We start from the raw sequence: 17,840 nt of genomic DNA on the forward strand, positions 1-17,840 counted from the left end.
GGTTGCAGTGTAAAGAATGGACAGAGCAGGAAGACAACTAGAGAAAGGAAGATCAGTCAGGAGGCTGCTGTGATTGTGATGATGATGATGATGATGAACAGATGAATTAGGACCGAGAAATCAAAGAAGAAATGGAAGAGACAGTGAAAGATTGAGTCAAGATGACTCAGAGACTGTGATGATGGAAGGGAGAAAGGGAAGAACAGAAATATGTCAAGGTTTCAAGGGATTTAACCTTGGTCACTAGATGGACTGTAGAGTCATTAACAAGACAGGAGCACTGAAGGAACAGTCTGAAAATCCTTGCTTTTCAGTCCAAATCATCCAACTACTTTATGTGAGCTGCATGACTTGCAAGAACCCTTGAGTACCCCGGGACGGGAAAAGCACAGATATGCATTGCTTAATGGTCCCAGCCTTTATATAATGCTAGATATAAAACTATCCTCTGTCCTTTTCCCATATCACTGGAGAAATGTCCACAATACCTACTCCTAGAACCAAGAGGCTAATAAACCTTTCTATGTTCCTGCTCTCAAAAGATAATTCTGCCCATTTAGCCAGCACTTTAAATTTACAAGCCATGTTCACATACCTTATTTCACTTGATCCTCATGTTGACCCTATGAGGTAGGAAGGGCAAAGATCATCCTTAGCTTATAGATGGCTACAGTCATAACCCATATTTACCAAGCACTTGCTCTACACCACACACTGTTCTAAATGCTTTCCACGTAGCCAGACATTTAATTCTCATAAGAACTCCATAAAAAATACTATTATCCCCATTTTGAAGATAAGAAAACAATTCCACAGAGGCCACACAGCTAGAAAATAGCAGAGCTGGGATTTGAACCTGGCCAGTCTGGTTCAGAACCTGCACTCTTAACATTTACATTCTATGTCCTCTTAAATAAGACTGAGGCACAGAAAGGCTACCTGACTAGCCCAAACTGCTCAGTTTTGCCAACCAGATGAAAGCTGCAGCCAAGGTCCAGGTCTCCCTAACACTTAATCCAGCCCGCATTCTACCATTCTGCATTGTTTACCAAGGTGAACTAACCTCTCCCATGGGGTTGGAAGATAATGTTGACCCTTTTCTTCCCTGGCCTTTGTTACCTCTGTAAGACAAAGGTTCTGGGTTCTGATATTGGTCCCTGGCCATGAGCCGCATACAACTGTTCATGACCTCAGCTATAGCCCTAGCTGAATAGGTCACATTTCCAACCAAAAAATATCTTGTAGCAGATTACATTAGCTTTACGCACAATTCAGAGTGCACATTTCTCCCTGGATGACCTGCTCAGGGCAAATAGCAAGCAACCCTGGCACTGGAGCCAGGCTCCTCTGAGGAAGGGAGGCAGAGAAACACATTGACAAAGCAGCTGTTTTATAGTCATGTACAGAGGTGGCCTGCAGCCATGGGGTACTCATGATCAAGGCTGCCACAGACAACAAAAATCACAACATTTCTGGTTCTCTGCTAATGGGCAAGAACAAAAGTACAGCTCCTCTTATGTGGGAATGGTTAGGGGCAGGAGGAGGCCATGTGTGGTATTCTAGAGAGACAGCTTCTATGTAGCTGTGTGACTTCGGGCAAGTCACTTCCCCTCTCTGGGTCTCAGTTCATGTATCTGCGAAAACAAGGGAGTGGGCATAACTAGATGATTACAAGGAAGGGAACTTAACTAAATGATTTCTGAGGTTCCTTGTAGCACTGACGTGGCAGCATGCTGCCATTTCAACAACCTGAGAGCATATTGCTCGAATACATTAACCAGTCTCTTTCTAGTCAACCAAAAGAGAAATCAGCCAAAACCACGGATTCCATAAAATTAAAATGACCTTAGTGAAAGGTTGTGACAGAAGTAACAGGCAGGCAGTACCCTCAGCAATGTGCCCTGAACATAAAGTGTGCTCAAAAATCTTACAAGCATGGGCCTCCCCGGTGGCGCAGCTGAGCACTGGGCTACGAAGCTGCCCACAGCCTCTGCAGCGCCGGTTCAATCCCCGGCCGCATGGCGCGCAGACCTCTCCTGCCATGCCCGCTGCTCCCCTCAGCAGTGTATTTCTTCAGCCTGCCTGTTCTGCTCCCCGCTCTGGCTCTGGTGAATTCTCTCACCCTCCCACGCTTCTGACCGTACCCAGTGCTTGTATAAATAAATAAATAAATCTTTTTTAAAAAAAGTTACAATCAGTAGGATTTCTATTTTCCAGCCCATGTAAGAGATAACTGAATCATACAGTAACTTCTTTGTCCTAAATATGATTCTTTTTGCCTGTATTCCAGTGTTTTAAAAATGTCTGAGGGGGACCCCAAAGGATCAGCAGCACCAATTGTCCTTAATGTTCATGAAACATGACTGGAAAGTGAGACCCCAATCCTAGGGGAAGCAGTGAAAAGAAAATGTAAGTGGGAGGAGCCAGCACTGTCAGTTCATGGTGAACTGACCATGGAAAAGGGGATTAAAAAAAAAAAAAAAAACAGCAGGTGCAGGCCATGGTGTACTGTGCACACTGTTTTTCAGGACAGACCCAAAGCAGGGAGTAAGAAATTTGGGAAGATGATCCGAGCCTGCTTTGCATCTTGTGTCCATCTGAGCAAACACAACACTGGCATTTGTGTGGCCAAACACCACTTGGTCTGTCAGGACCCCCTGCGTGTGACTCAGCCGGTTTCGCATTCTTCTCTTCAAATCTAATGCAGCCTCGGCCAGAGGGCCAGCCCTGAGCTCCTATGCCCAAAGACATCATCCCCGCCCTGAGAACACCGCCCTGAGAACCCCGCCCAGAACTGCTACAGGGCTGTCTGGGAGCGAGGGGGGGGTGTTTTCTGGAGGGGGGTGATCCATTTTCTCAGCCCAGTGGCCACAAAGGCCACAAGCAAACACAACAACATGGCCTTGGCTTGGTGAGCTCGCAGGGCTATTCTGAGGAGAGCTGAACTAGAAAGTCCGGGGAGCAGTATGGAAATCCAAAGGTAAAATGGCCCCTTTCCTTGGGGCACCCCATACTCCTGGTGGGCCCAGGAAATAGAGAGCAAAGCCCACATGAAACAGCAACCAGCAGCAGTGGCAGCCCAAGGGGCTAAGTGTAAATGTGCTGAAGATAATAACGCACTTATGCATTTGACCTTCAGCAACATTCCTGCAGGGCACACAGAATAAAGTACAGCGGAGAGAATAAAGAGTGAGCACAGGCACACTCTCAAGTGCCTGGAACTTAAAAAAGGAAATTCTTAACAAATGCAAACTGACAAGGAACAAGTGGTGATATGAAGAGGACCCTTTGTTATGATCTCCCTTAGGTCTTGGACTGAGAGTGACCTTCCACAAGCTAATTTCTACTGCTGTTTCGTTGGATTGTTGTTTGTTTTAGAAGTGCCCTCCAAGCCAGCTCCTCCCAGGGAACCAGGATTATTACAGAAAACATGACCTTAGGCTTCTTAATTCTCTCAACTGCAAGACCGAGGAACTGCCTATGTACCCACAATGCTTGGGAAAATGCCTGGAGGCCTTTCAATGGCCTTGGTGGGTTAGAGAGGGTGAAGGCTGTAAAATCATATGACCAAGGCCTCAGTGCTGGAAGCCTGCTCTTAAAAGGGGCCTTCCTGCAGTGAGTGGCAGCTTAGGTCCCAGAACAGTCTTTTCTGAAAGAGAATAGCTGGTCTGGAAAACAGAGAGGGTTACCATAACCTGGAGATACAGGGTTATTTTATTTTCTTCCCATGGTGCAAGGCAAGGCACCACGAAAGTCTACTCCCCCAAGTGGAATATTTCCCACCACACCATGCTGCCCCTTCAGCTGAAATATTGGTCTACTTTAATCCTGCCTCTCTCCTAGGAGCCCTGGGAATAGCCCTTTCTTCTAACGCTGGCAACAGGTGGCACTGGAGAAAGTTGCATTCCTCTCGATCAAACGAAATTCACGAGAAAGTAAAAAATTAATGTACGCACCTGTCTCTGCCACTCCTTTCATAACGTTTTTCATGTACTTGCTGGTTTCTCAAACTGCCAAGGTCAAGACTGCTTGCAGCATGTTGCAAGCCCACGGTGGAGAGCAGCACTAATGAGGCCATGAGGTCCTGGGAAGCCAAGATTCCGACAATGACAGCCAACTTCCCAATTCTTCAGAGGGGAGCTGGGTGATTTAAGGTGACTTTGACTTACCCACAAAGCTGATCTCAGGCCTCCAACAGTTAAGCAATCCTGCCCTACAGAGATTGGGTAGACGCTAACCTCATGGAACCCATCCGTTTGCCCACTGCCTGAAACAAAGATGCCAGGGAAACTTTGCTCAGTTGAGATTCTTAAAACTTATCCCACCATCAGACACCCCAACTCTCACAGTCATGATGATAATGATGATGGCCCCACTGTCACCATCACCATCTTCACTGCTAAGGTATACTGAATGTTAACTACATGTCAGAGTCTATTTTAAGTGCTTTATTAGTATTTTCCCATTTAATCCTCACAGTAGCCCTACAGAGTAGGTATGATTATTATTTCATTTTACAAATGTGGAAACCGGCTCAGAGAGGTTAAGGAACTTGCCCAGGGTTACACAGCTAGGGGAAGGATTTGAAGCCAGGTCCTTACTGCCCATACATCTGTCCTCTTAGCCAGTAGCATGTCACTGCTGCCTTACTATCTTTAGTGGGACTATTACTACTATGAAAAAGTGCTAACATTTATTGCGTGCTCACAAAGAGCCAGAACTGCTTAATGCTTAAATTATTTCATTTAATCCTCACAACAACTCCCTTAGGTTAGGTACTATTATTATTCCCATTTTACAGATGAGCGAAACTGAGGTTCAGGGCAGTGAAGTAACAGCCAAAGGCCACATGGTGATAGGGCTCAAACATAAACCCAGGAAATGTGGTCCAAAGCAAAATCCACTAAGCTGATCCTGCATTAGGAAAAGGAGGCATTTCTACTGCCCTACTTAGGCAGGCTCCCTGCCGTATTCCAATCCAAACCTACAGGGTCCCAGGGAGAAGCTGGCAAGTCAGTGTCAATGAGGAAGCCTGGCTACTAGCCCTTCCGTGTGCATGCCAGCAACTTGGATTGAACTAATCTAGGAAAAGAGGATGAAGGCTCATTCTGCAAGTCTCTCCTCACTCCCATTTCCCCTCAACCTGATTTCTGAAAAAAGCACCTCACATCCAGCAGCCTATGCTAATGCTCTGCCCAGAACATATAATAGATGTTTACCCAAGGGCTCCCAGAGCCATAGTTAGGGCCTTAATGTGCAATCTGGCTCTGGGCCTTATTTAATCAGCACCTGAATGAAACGTCTCTTTGCTAGCAACAGCCAGAGCACAGTCAGTCAGAGTCTTTCTGCAAACACAGCTGGTCGATTGGCAAAGGCGATTCAATTCACAGGCAGCATACACCCCGAATTTATACCACTGCTGATGGGTGATGGAGAGAGCAAGACTGAGGTATCAGAATGGGACTGGAATGGGCTCAGACTTGCTTTTTCCTCCAGACCACCCCACTTCTCCCTCGTCTACCCAACTGAGCACCTGTCTACTGGGCATAACTTGGACTGCCAAACAAACCAATCCTCTCTAACTTTCCTGGCCTCTACCATCCATTTCCTCCACTCAGAGCCGCCCAGCCCAGCCAGGACAAGTTGCACTCTCCCCTCCCTACCACTGGCATTTCCTCCAGCTGCCACTGGAAAAGAAGAACAGAGACTCCCCAAAACCTCCCCTTTAGGATCCCAGGCCAGCAGCAGGTCCGCGTCCCTTTACACACACACACGGGAGATGGGCAAGCTGTGCCCTGTTTAGCTGGCAGCTCTGTCCCTGGGAAAGAGCTGAGTCAACAGGGAGGACCGCTGCCCAATAAAGGAGGAGTCCTCCTCAGGTCTTCAGATTTCTGGGCTGCATCCAAGCACCTTGGAGGGAGACTAACCATGGAGATCAGCAAGTAGGGTTCAAGCCCAGGTTTCTCGGGAGGGCTTTGAGGCCAAAATCTGGGAAAGGAACATGGGAAAGGCCACCTAATGACTGGGCATACTCCACCAATTAGAGATCGAGTGAGGTTCATAAATAAGGTTCTTTCTACAACTCATCCCTTCCCCTACACCCAGTTGAATCTATGAGCCATTCACACTTGAGTATGAACCTCTTAAATGAAACAGCAGTTCTTCCCAATTTCTTCACAGCTATCACCTCCTCTGATGGCATGGGCATTTCAAATCCTAGATGGGATTGTTTTGGACTTGGGAGTACTCTGGAAGGAGGTAATTTTGCATGAGATGGATGAGAGGAGAGACCTAGAAGCAGGGAAGAAGGAATATGACAAGGAAAGGGAGAAGGTCAGTATCACATTTCATCAGTTCTATGGTGGACCTGGCGGAGGCAGACACCAGGCCAGGACTCACTTAAAAAAATCATCTGGTCACAGGTGGGAGGCCTGCTATCTCATTTCCTTGATTGGATGTCTGCTCACACTCATCAGTGCTCTGTATGTCTGCCCTTGACAGTGCGGGCTCTCCTTGGGACAGCAGAGAACACAATTCCCTATCTCATAAACCCCCTACCGAGGATCCACAGGCAACTGCCGTTCGCTTATCAACAGCCCAGAAATGACATGAGCATTCCTCGAGTTTTACTTGGCTTGCCAAGGGAGAAAAGAAATCTGCCCCTCCCTGGTAATAAAATGTGAACAACTCCAGGTAACAGTTATGACACTTTGCTGTAAAAGAGAAAGTGACTTTGTTCCCTTGCACATATTGCTTCTTTTTTGTTTGTCCCATCTTTTGAGTTTCCAATACACAAATTGTTACTTAGGCCTAGAATTCCCTTCCTTCTTGCAACACCCAGTGAACTCCTACACATGCATTCACACATGAGTGCCTACTATGAGGCCAGGCCCTACCGGAGGTGCTAGATGAGGAAACAAGACGTGTAAGGGCCTCAACTCTCGTGGAGCTAATATGTCTCCTTCATGCACCAGCTCAAACATCACTGCCTCAAGGATGGTCTCCTTACTCACACGAGGGAAAAAAAATCCTCTGCCCCCTATGTTTTGTTGAACTCTGTTACTGTACCTGTCAGGTTGTAATTTAGTTGATCTGTTTTCTTGCCTGTTTCATCTAAATGGTGAGCAACATGAGAACAAGCAATGGTTCTTTCTTATCTTGAATCTCCAGTGCCTGCTACAATGCTTGACACCTAACAGGCGTGTGGTAACTGTTTGCTGCATGGATCAAGAATGAATAAATTCACACGAGTATGTAAAACAAGAGTCCTACCAATAAAGAGTTAGCATGCAACAACTATGTGCCCATAATTTCTTGTTGCGAGCCAGCCGCAGCAGTCTGGGTGTCAGGGGTTCCTGAAGGATGGGAAGGCGTCGGCGCAATTGTATATAATTTCTCTTATTAGTTTCTGAAGATCTTCAGGGACTGGAGAGAAGGGAAGGAATACAGAAGGACTGGCAGGAAGCCCAACTGAAATACTCCACTGACATAAGTCCTCATCACCAAAAATGCCACTGCAATTCCAATGCAACCTTAAAATCTACCTCACAGTAACCTGGGGCTCTCAACCTCTAATTTCAGCTCTATTATTTAACACCTACATAAACACCGGAGGTGCTTTCAGAAGACGAATGTTCTGCCCACGGGCCACCCAGATTGCCAGTCAAGATGAGTATGTGAGCCAACTTCCCACCGAACACTTTAGCCACTAGATAATGTCTCTCACAGTGAGATCCAAGGTTTACCAGCACGAGAATCACCCAAGTTTACAATACCTGCAAACTCCCACCCTCGCCCTACACCTTCTTGACAGTCTGTGAAGAGAGCCAGACATCTACATGATAACAAGCTATCCAGGGAATCTCGAAGAAAGTTCAAGAATCACTACTCTCCACACCCAGAATCTCTTCATGTCCACTCAGTCGGTTACAGGCAAAGAGGAGCACCTGAGAAAAATATGGGGGGGGGGGGAGGTAGCCCAATCACCACATGGATGTATATCAAAGTATCACATGGTACACATTAAATACCCTACAATTTTATCAAGCATACTTCAATAAAGCTGAAAAAAGTAACCAAAAAAAGATATGAGAGACCAAGAGCAGTGGAAAAACCTGACTCTTCTTGCAAAGGGTATTTCAATGAGGCGTGATAACAATGAGCTACCCACTGAACGCTGCAGAAGGGAGAAAGAGATGGAGAGTGAGTCACTAGCCTAATAACATTTTTGAAAATGTATATGCTATTAAAGAAGCAAAAGAAGAAAGTAGGCACGTCCAGATGTCTACCAAAGGAGGGAGACCAAGATCCAACAGCATAATTTCCTCACTAGGATGAAAGGCAAGCAGATACTTCAGGCAGAGAGAGGCTGCCTACAGCTCTAATAAGCAGCTCTTTGTGATGGAAATGCAACAAAAAGATGGGTGACCTGGAGCTGAAAACACCTCTCTCCCCAATTTCAGAAAATAGAGAGTTTCTTAATGGGCAAAAGAGATGCAGGACCTCAAAGGGAACATAGATAGGGCCACCAGAGAGAAAAGCAAAAAGGGAGGGAAAATGTCAGCCCCATCAGTCAGTCAGTCAGTCAGCATTATCCAGGTACATATGAAACAATGCATGTGTATTACAGTATTGTATCAAGCTCTGCAGGGAGTTCAAGAGAAAAACACACTAGTCCTTTCCTCAATGCGTCCCTGATAATGGTGTGGAATGAACAAACACACTAAAAGATGTGACCCAGACCAAGGCTTACAGAATTACCTATGTGCACACAAAGATATATGGTAAGGAGTCCAACAACAGTCTGAGGCTTGTTCAGAGGGTTGAGAAAGAAGGACAAAAGTCATACTGGAATGAGTGGACTAACTGGAGACAGGTCAGGGTTATCTGGCAAGGTTGCACAGAGGAGAATCTTCAGGAGTATCTACCAAGGGGAGGAACACACAGCAAATCCCATGGAGATGACAAAGAAAGTGGCACAAGTATGGCAAAGAGACAAAAATCCAGGGAGCCTGTGGCTTACCCTCCCCAACCTTCAATTCCCCCACCCCCAGCAAAAGCTAGCAATGTGCTGTTGTTGAAAAGCAAGCACCAAGCTGGGTGGTATTAACATGTGCACGGCAAACAAGGACTGGGGTCTAAATCTTTCCTCTCTGCTGATGCGGGCTGGGCCTCTGATAAGAGCCACAGCAGGATCATTTTCTCAGCTGTGCATTAGAAGGGTGGGGGGCATAGGCAAAGATCCAGAGAAAAGCACCACAAATGATTACAGGAATGGATTCTGATAGCTCTCCAGAAAAAGTGAAGAAGAATTGAGGTTTTTGAGCTTCTGAGTCAGACGTAAAAAATAAAATACTGGTCACCAGCCAACTCGGGTCCATTTTGCCCAGCTTCTCTGTTTAAGTGACCACATAGTTATTCAAGAATTCACATGCTATGTCTCTAAAGTAGCCCATTTCATGGAGAAGACTGAGACAGGAAAAGGTTAAATAATTGGCTCAAATTGCCCTAGCAAGCCATGAGCAAAACTAATATCCTACTTTTGAACACAGGGCTAACTGTGGGTTTTGAATCCCCCAACCGATGCCACTTCCCTTTACAGTGGATGGCCCCCAAAGACTGTAACCATGAAATATGGAAAAATTCTCTGCAAATTTCCTCCAGGGCAAACACAAAACAAACAAAAAAGGGTGTCATGCCTCACTGCCGAGGCCCATATAAACATCCCTGACTGTCCCTCTGTACTGATGACACAGGCTACTTTCCATCTGATAAGCAGTCAACAGATGGCTGGACCACTCACTGTACCCATTACCCACCAATGTCAACTCCAAGCAGGAGCAATTATAGTGCTCCAGACAACAAATGGGGGGTGAGGCCAGTATGGCTGGTCTGAAGTCTGGTGCGGGGGGGGAGAGGGGGTATCTGTGTGTGATGAGGAGAAAGGCAAAAAGCCTAGTTTTCAAATTCATCAAGTTTTCTCTAAAACAAAGCCATCTCTGAACCAATGGAGCCTACCAGCATGCATTCTGAGTCCCCAAGGGTATCTCAAAAAGCTTGGGAATATTTTGAATATGTGCCTTTCTACGCTTATAGCAAGAAGGGCAAGAATAAGAAAATCAAAGGATGAACCAAAAGCTGCTAAGTTCTATTTGGTGGTTATCACACTTCTAATATCTTGGAAAGAAAACAGAAAATGAAATAGCGATGACACTCCACAAATGAACAGGGTGCACTCAGTATTACTACCTATAAACCAGTGGTTGGGGGCTCCAGGGTCCTCAGGATCAATTGGTATGTGCCAGTACGCAGCCTGTATCCAGGCTGCCTTATGCATATACACAAGGAGAGTTAAATTCAGCGCCTAATCAGGAGATGTCGACACAGACACATATAGAACCAACAGGAACTGAGTAATTAGACAAGACATCCAAAGTGGAATCTTTTGATTAGTTCCTAAGACAGAGACAATATAACTGGAGGAAAGGAAGAGAAAGGCCACTAATTTAAGACCACCAGTCTTTATAAATACAATCAGTTAAATTGGCATTTTATCCATTCAGTTGAGAAACTGGATTTTAGGACTTAAATAGCCATAAGAATCTCTTCCTGCTTCCCACTGTGGCAGCTCATTTCTAAAGCCACATCTGCCACTAACTCACTGGGTGATTTTTTTGTAAACAGCATAATCGCTCAGTAAACTCCTTCCCCCGTCACCCATACCTGCCTAAATTGCATTCGCAAGGGGACTGGCCAGGCTTGAAGAAATATTTACTGGTATAATTGGTATATCCCACTGACATTCAGCAAGGAACTTTGTTTAACAGTGGTGTGTTAACCTAGGTGCTTATGGGTCCTGAGAACCCTCCGCCTCTCCTGCTTCAGCTTAGATGTGAGCTGGTGCTGCTTCCATCACACAAACCTCTACCAGAAGTCAGAAAAGACCAAAAAGAAACCCAACAGCAGGAGTATTAATCAAGAACAGAACTCGGACACCAATCGGCCTTTCCTTATGCTTCTCACATTGGCAGTCAGCCAAAGGCAGCAGGGCCAGGATGAGGGTCTATGTGACAAGGCCTGTGGAGTAAATATTTTACAGACTGAAAAATAGGAGATGGGGAATCTAACCAATTTCCCACCAACTCCTCTATTTCCCGGCCTAGAGCAATACCGCCCTTGTTACAAACTCACACTGATTCTGAGAAACAAGGTCTTTCTATGAAGCCAAAATTGAGTCATTCTGTTGAGGGACGCACATCACAAATGTTTCTGCTAAGTTATCCCTTTCATTCTGGCTAAAGTCTCCCTTTCCTTATCGGGACCTCTGCAATCTACAGAATTTACTACCATAACATAGCCTAATTCAGCTAACTCACTTGCCAAAGCATTTCTTTGTACTTAAATCCCCCCCCCCACCCTGCCTTGGAATGAACATGGTCACAGGAAACACTTTAACATCTCTTTCTCCAAGTCCAATCTATCTATCATAATGCCAAAGAAATAAAGTATGTGAAAGTGGCCTGTATTCAGTAAAGGCTAGATAAATATAAGGTATTATTAACCATGCTTACTATTACTAGTCATTGCTGCACCAAGTCAGAAAACTGTTTCCAACCATCTGTTGTTAATTTTTTTTAAGGACTCACATCACCTCTTAAAAATCCATACACTCCTGCTTCCCAGGAAGTCAGTGATAAGGTGTGGAATTTGGATTCATCCAAAGCTAGGTCACACAGAACAGAGGTTACCAGTGAAAGGACACAAAGCAATGACTTGGGAGTAAAGAAAAAATCCAGAAGGGGCTCAGGAATTCCTCAGACGGACTCCCTTCTCCACCCTACCCCACCCCCATTGATCGGGTTTAAGCTAAGTACGGGACAATAGAAAAAGCACAGGGGATAGCAATCAGTCCATTGTCCCCTAAACCTCCAACTCTCTGCAGCAGCCAACCCCAAATGCCATTATTATCTGCACATCTCCCCCAGGGTGGCCAGGGCAGGTAGACTTCACTGGGAAGACACAGGGAGCAAAAGATGAACAAGGGTGAAAAGATTTTTTAAAAGACCACCTGACCTCAGCAGAGAAGAAACTGTTCTTTTTCCACACAAGTTCAAAAGCATTTCTAGAATAGCTCTGTTGCATCCTGGGCCACATTTAAGGAGAAAAGCATCACAGAACAGACCGTCCAGAGCTAGGAGTGCGAACCTGCGGCCTTGTTTTGCAGATGGACAAACTAAAGCCAGGGAAGACTACTTTCCCCAAAGTCACACAACTAATTAATGCCAGAACTAAGTCTCCCGAGTCTTCTAAAAGCCTTTATTTAAAAACCTTTCCACTAAAAACTATAGTCCTGCCAGGTTTGACGTCATCACATCAGCAGCAGCCCCAGTCAGGCTGAATTTAGTCCTTTGTTGACCTTCTAGATATGTGGTTGCCAAAGGCCTCAAGACCCCTTTGTAGCAGAGACACCCACTGACCCTCACCACCTGCCATCCCCAAAAAGCACTCCTGTCCCGAGAGCCTCTCACAGCAGCGGCTGAGATGTGTTGTTTCCTCTCATTAACAAAAAGCCCATTCATAAAAAAGAGAGAAAGAGGACTGGCTCAAATTTACACAGAAGGTCTAACTGGGAGAGCCCTGGGCTTCCTGTGAATGGCATCACTTCCCGAGAAGCCCTCTCAAAAAAAATTGCTGCCCACTCCAGCCCTGCTCGTTGCCCATCAATAGCAGCCTCTTTATTCCAAAGCTGTCCACACCTTCCTCCCACATCTGCAAGGCTGTGAAGAGGCTTGAGGCTATTCACCACATTGTCCAGATTGGAAAACTGAGGCCAGAAACCTGCACTCCAGTGAGTTGCTAGGAACACAGAGGCAGCAACATGTAGACAGCACCCTGAGGACCAGCCTCGGCTTCTACAGCCTGGAGATCCCAAAGAGGGTGGGTGAGCTTCCCAACCCAGCCGCTAATTTATCTTTTGGCTGCATGCAAGCAACCTCCTCCAGTCCCTCCAGGCCTATGAAACGGAGATAATAATCTCAACCTTCTGCCCTACACAGGGTTGTCGCCTTGTTTTCTGAGAACAACCTTCTACAAATATAAAAGCAATAAAGATGCTAATGACAGGTTTCCAAACTGGACCTGAATAAAACACCAGGTTCCACAGCCTGAAATCTAAAAAAGATTTTTTCTCTCTCCTCTTCCTCCTCCTCCATGATTTTATCATTTTAGAACATCTCTCCGCAAAGGCTGAGTACAGAAAGACAGTCTCGCTCTTGGTCCTCACCCAGATTATTTTTATGTATCTGGCAACTCTCCTCTTCAATCCCATTTGTTTTTCTTAGCACCACTAATGGGAGGTGAAGAAATTAACGCTCGTACTTTCTCTCTCTCTCTCTCTCTCTCTCTCTCTCTCTCTCTCTCTCTCTCTCTCTCTCTCACTCGCTCTCTCTTTCTCTCTCTCTCTTTCTCTCTCCCCCCACCCCCACCACCCTTGGACCATGACCAGGGAGACAGATTAAGAGTGGAAAGATAGGGAGGATTGCAAAAAATAAATACCTTCTGACCAATGCTAGAGAGCACGAGCATGAGCCCAAAGCGGGGCCTGTTTCAGAGTGCACTTCATAGGAGGTTGTGCAGCTTCGGCGCCTCAGTATTCAGAGACAGATCTCACCCTAACAGCATAAATTCCTACATGAAAGTGTCATGAAAAGAAACCCAGAAAAGTATTTCCCCAAAGTACCACAGTGGAGACAAGGAAACTTATGTGACCACCTCCAAGAAAGAGTGTCACCAGGCCTCTAGAAATTAACTACGGCAGAGGGCATAGGGGTTGGGTCACCGTCCCCAGATATGATTCAGAAAGGGCAACCTGGCTGAGGCTGGATCTGCTACCAGTGAAAGGGCAGGGCAGGGTGAGTGTGGGGGCAGTGGGCTTTAGTGCCAGTCGTCCCTAGGACTCGGGCACTTTGTTCCTCACCTCCACTGTGGGGCTGACACAGGGTGTGCGGTAGGTGCAAGAGAGTCAACTCTGAAATCTGCACAAACACAGCCATTCATTGGAAAATCATTTTTAAGGATCCCACTTCCCACAGGGATGAGGTGCTCTACCCGGCCACGGGTCCTGAGCACACAAGACTCTTGTCATGGAGGTGGCCCAGGAAAAAGTCAACAGACTCACATGCATCATGGTGACCAGGTGACAGGGGTTGAGCAGGTAGATGACGGTCTTGGTGGCGAACTTAAAGCCCACCTCCACCCCGAAGGTCAGGCACAGGGCTACTAAGAGCAGATTCTTGCTCAGGCTCTCCTTGCCTTCCTCTGGCCGCTGGGTCACCTGCTCTGGCTGGCAGCCGCGGCCACCCCTACCGTCCTCCTTCGTCTGCCTCAGGATGTACCGCAGGGCCACCAGGATCTCCAACAGGGCCAGGGTCAGGACCACCACACTCTCCAGCAGCCGCTGCTGCCAAGAGAGGAAGGCAGCACAGTCGGGGCCCCCATTGCCGGCAAAGCTGGGGTCCACGCCCCCATAGAGCCAGTCCAGGAGACTTTGGTAGCTATACCGGGACATGATGCCAAGCAGTTCCCCTCGACCACCGTGCAGTAAACAAGAGCGAGATGGAACACGGGCCCAGAGGGTTGCCCGAAGGATGGGACATGTAAGGAGGGCACACCCCTGCCCCCTCACCCCCCTCCAGACACCCGGGCACCTAGAGCAGGGGAAGGGAAGCTACACGCGAGGCCCGGGGTCAAGTGCTGGCTCTAACTTGTCCCCACGGCTGTCTGGGGAGCCCCCCGCGCTTCTCCAGTGGCCACCAACGAGGCAGGGTGGAAACGAGCCGTTGGCCAATCTAAAAGGAAGGAGAGGAAAAAAAAAAAGGTCTCAAAGAGGCAATGGCATTGGGAATTATGAAGCGGGGAGCGGGTTAACTAGCGAGGGAAGAAAACGGGAATGGGGACTGGGGCGAAGCAAGCAGGGGTGGGGAAAGCCGGTGGCCGGGAGGGTCAGGGTGCGGGCCTAAGGGACCCCAGCAACGATGCGGGAGGGAACGGGCGGGGGGGGGGGGGGCGGAGAGGGTGGGCACCGGGTGAGAGCGACCTCTCGCGGAGGGGACTCGGGGAGGCCAGGAGAGGAGCTGGCGGGGCCGAGCTGGCGGGGCCGAGCGGGCGGGGAGGGCGACCGGGGATGGCAGGCACGCCGGACTCCTCGGCTCGCGCACTTGCCACAGGGGAATCTCTTACTCCTGCAACCGCGTGGTCGTCTCTGCCCCCAGCTAGCAACTTCGCCGCGACGGGCCCCTCCAGCCAATTTAGAGCCTTCCCGGGCCAGCCTCCCGCCCCCGGGTACACCCCCGAGCCCCCGGCTCCACCTCCCGGTCCCGCCGCCCGCCCTCCCGGCAGCACCTCCCCGCCGCCCGCCTGGGACCTGCCCCCAGCGCCCGCAGCCCGAGCGCCGCGGCGGGAGGAAGCGGGGAGGAGGGCCGGGGCCGCCGGGGCTGGGCTACAGCCGCCCTCCCTCCGCCCGGCGCCGCCGCTTCCCGCGCCGCCCGCCCGGCCCCGGGACGGCCGCCGCGCCCCGCGCCGTCTCACTCACCGGCCGCTCCGCCCGCGGCCCCGGCTCGGGCGCCCGCTCGGCTCCCGCGCACCCGGCGCGCCCGGCGCTCCCGCTCCCCCGGCGGCCGCCGCAGCGCACGGCTCCTCCTCCCTGTCTTCCTCCCCCTGCCGCCGCCGCGCTCGCTTCCTCCTTCTTCCCTCCCTCTCTCCTCCCCCTTCGCGGCCACCGCCTCCTCCACCCGTCCGGCTCCGCCGCGCGCCCCCCTTCCCTGCGCCCGCGGTCCGGCGCTCGCCGGCTGCCCGCGACGGCCTCCCAGGCGGCCCCCACTGCTCACACCTCCACCCGCCTCCCCCGCCGCGGGGCCTCCCCCGCCCTCCGCCGGCCTGGATCTCCGCCTCCTCCCCTTCCCCGGCCTGCCGTCGCCTGCTCTCGGGAGCCTGCAGCGTGCACATCCACCTTCCTCCAGCGCCCGGGAACGAATTCGCCTCCGCACTGGAGCCCTTAGAACTGGCACCACCTCCTGCCATCCGGCCCCCGGGGCCACTTCTCTGTACCCCCGGGCCCCTAGAGGGCCCTTAGCCCACCCGCACTAAGTTCTTAGGGAACGCTGCTTCTGGTGAGCAGCGACGGGGCAAGCTTTGCTTTGGGCTCTTTCCTGGGTATGACCTTCTCTTAGCCTCTCCCCTCTTCTGCCCCTCCTCGGTAGCCTCGCGCGGGACCGGGATGGCGTCTTCTCTCACCTTTCTAGCCACGGTGCGGCTCCCCACTTCGGTGCCTTGCACGGACGGACGGCGGCTTCTTTTGCTTCTTGTATCCAGCTCTTTCCCCTTCCAGCTCTGGTCCCTTATTTTTCTCTTTACCTCAGGCCACACAGCCCACTCCTGACACGCCCTCTCCTGGTCCTCCTTCTCCCTTTCTCCCGCCACGCCTTCAGTCTCCCACTAGCCACGGGAGAAGAAGCTTCCCCTGCTGTCTTTCCCGCCTCCCTCCCTCCCAGGGAGCAGCTGCTTCCCAACCTGCTTCTGGCCTCGAGGCCAGCCTCTGAAAGGCCAGCCTAGACTCTGTGGGTGTGGGAGGGGCCCAAGCATGGTAGATGGGCTGCCGCTGCAAACCCAGTCCCTAGTCTTGCCGCTTTCTACCCCTAGCCTGTCATTTGCTGTTCCTGGGACAAGGAAACAGGAAAAGGACGTTCTCCGAATCTAGCTCATGTGGGTTTAAAATGTATTGAAGACTCAGAATGAGTTAGGAGAATACCCAAAAAAACACAGGCACCTTGCCTAGGAACACTTTCAGGTATTAGCTGCCAGCCACACTTAAACAAAAAACACAATCTACCTCATTATCGGGCCACAGCCCTCCCACCCTCCCCAGTTCTGGTTTTCCCGACAAATATAACCAGGTAGCCTTATCTAATTCCAAGCTTTGTACAGCATCTACCATCTGGCCTGATGCTCTTCAGTGCTAATTAATAAAGAACAACAAGAAGCATGAATTGATTCAGAGGCTCTGGGGTTCTTTCTCCTTAGGTGTTTTGTTAAATCTTTTGCAACATAACCACCAGAACATTCAGACAAGGCTGCGGATCTCCTGGCAATGGCACGCAGCATCTGGAGACATCAAGTTCCTTTCATCAAGCAAGTGAGAATGAGGTTGAAGCACTCATTAAGTGGCTTCATTAATTCCTCCAATTTCCATGCTGAACTTCAGTTGGGAATTTGGTCTCATGGGCCCTTGTGTTTGCAAACTGACCAGCTATAATAACTGTAACCAGGCCAAATTCCCTGCCAGAGCCACAAATTCCTCTCTTTTTTCATAGGTAGAGCAGCCAAGTGTTTTTAAGACCTGGCTTCTGATTCTGTTTTTGCCCTTTACTTGCTGTGTCACCTTAGCTTGGAAAATTTCTTCAACCTCTCTGTGCCTCCATTTCCATCTACCAATTAAACAGTTATCGATGATGAATTTCCTAATTCCTAGGGTTATGCACATTTAAATGAACTGAATCATGTAGGACATTATGTAGCATCTGGTGCATAGAAAGTGCTCAATAAATGCCACCCATTATTGTTACGCTGTTCTGCATCTGTGCCTGCATGTGCATGCACACGTGTGTGCATACACACTCAAATAAGAGTGCCCTCCCCCACATCTGCATACACAATCTTACCCATCCTTCAAAGCCCACGTGAAATTGCACTCTCCCCAACACCCACCCCCAGCTCCCAGAACTCTCTTTCTCTCTTCTGAACTTGTACAGCATTTATTGCCTGCACTACTCATTTTATTCTGAATC

The 17,840-nt window shown here is 49.1% G+C and overlaps 1 protein-coding gene across 6 annotated transcripts in view; it reads right to left on the reverse strand.

The window, feature by feature from the left end:
• Positions 1-16,478, reverse strand: part of TMEM164 (transmembrane protein 164) — a 150,606-nt gene extending 134,128 nt beyond the window's left edge. Inside the window, exons 1-2 of one of the 6 annotated variants that reach the window (XM_037512074.2) lie at positions 16,291-16,324; positions 14,177-14,846 (exon numbers count right to left, since the gene is read on the reverse strand). In XM_037512074.2, the coding sequence (XP_037367971.1) occupies positions 14,177-14,566 (390 nt within the window). In that variant the 5' untranslated portion in view covers positions 14,567-14,846; positions 16,291-16,324. Of the gene's footprint in view, positions 1-14,176; positions 14,847-15,215; positions 15,293-15,589; positions 15,614-16,290 lie in introns of those variants that run through there. The other 5 variants (XM_054695613.1, XM_037512072.2, XM_037512073.2 and 2 more) reach the window with 5 other exon arrangements.
• Positions 16,479-17,840: the final 1,362 nt, after the last annotated feature.

This window comes from Talpa occidentalis, unplaced genomic scaffold, assembly GCF_014898055.3.
Source record: "Talpa occidentalis isolate TD23 unplaced genomic scaffold, MPIMG_talOcc4v2.1 talOcc4.15, whole genome shotgun sequence".
NCBI classification, from domain to species: domain Eukaryota; kingdom Metazoa; phylum Chordata; class Mammalia; order Eulipotyphla; family Talpidae; genus Talpa; species Talpa occidentalis.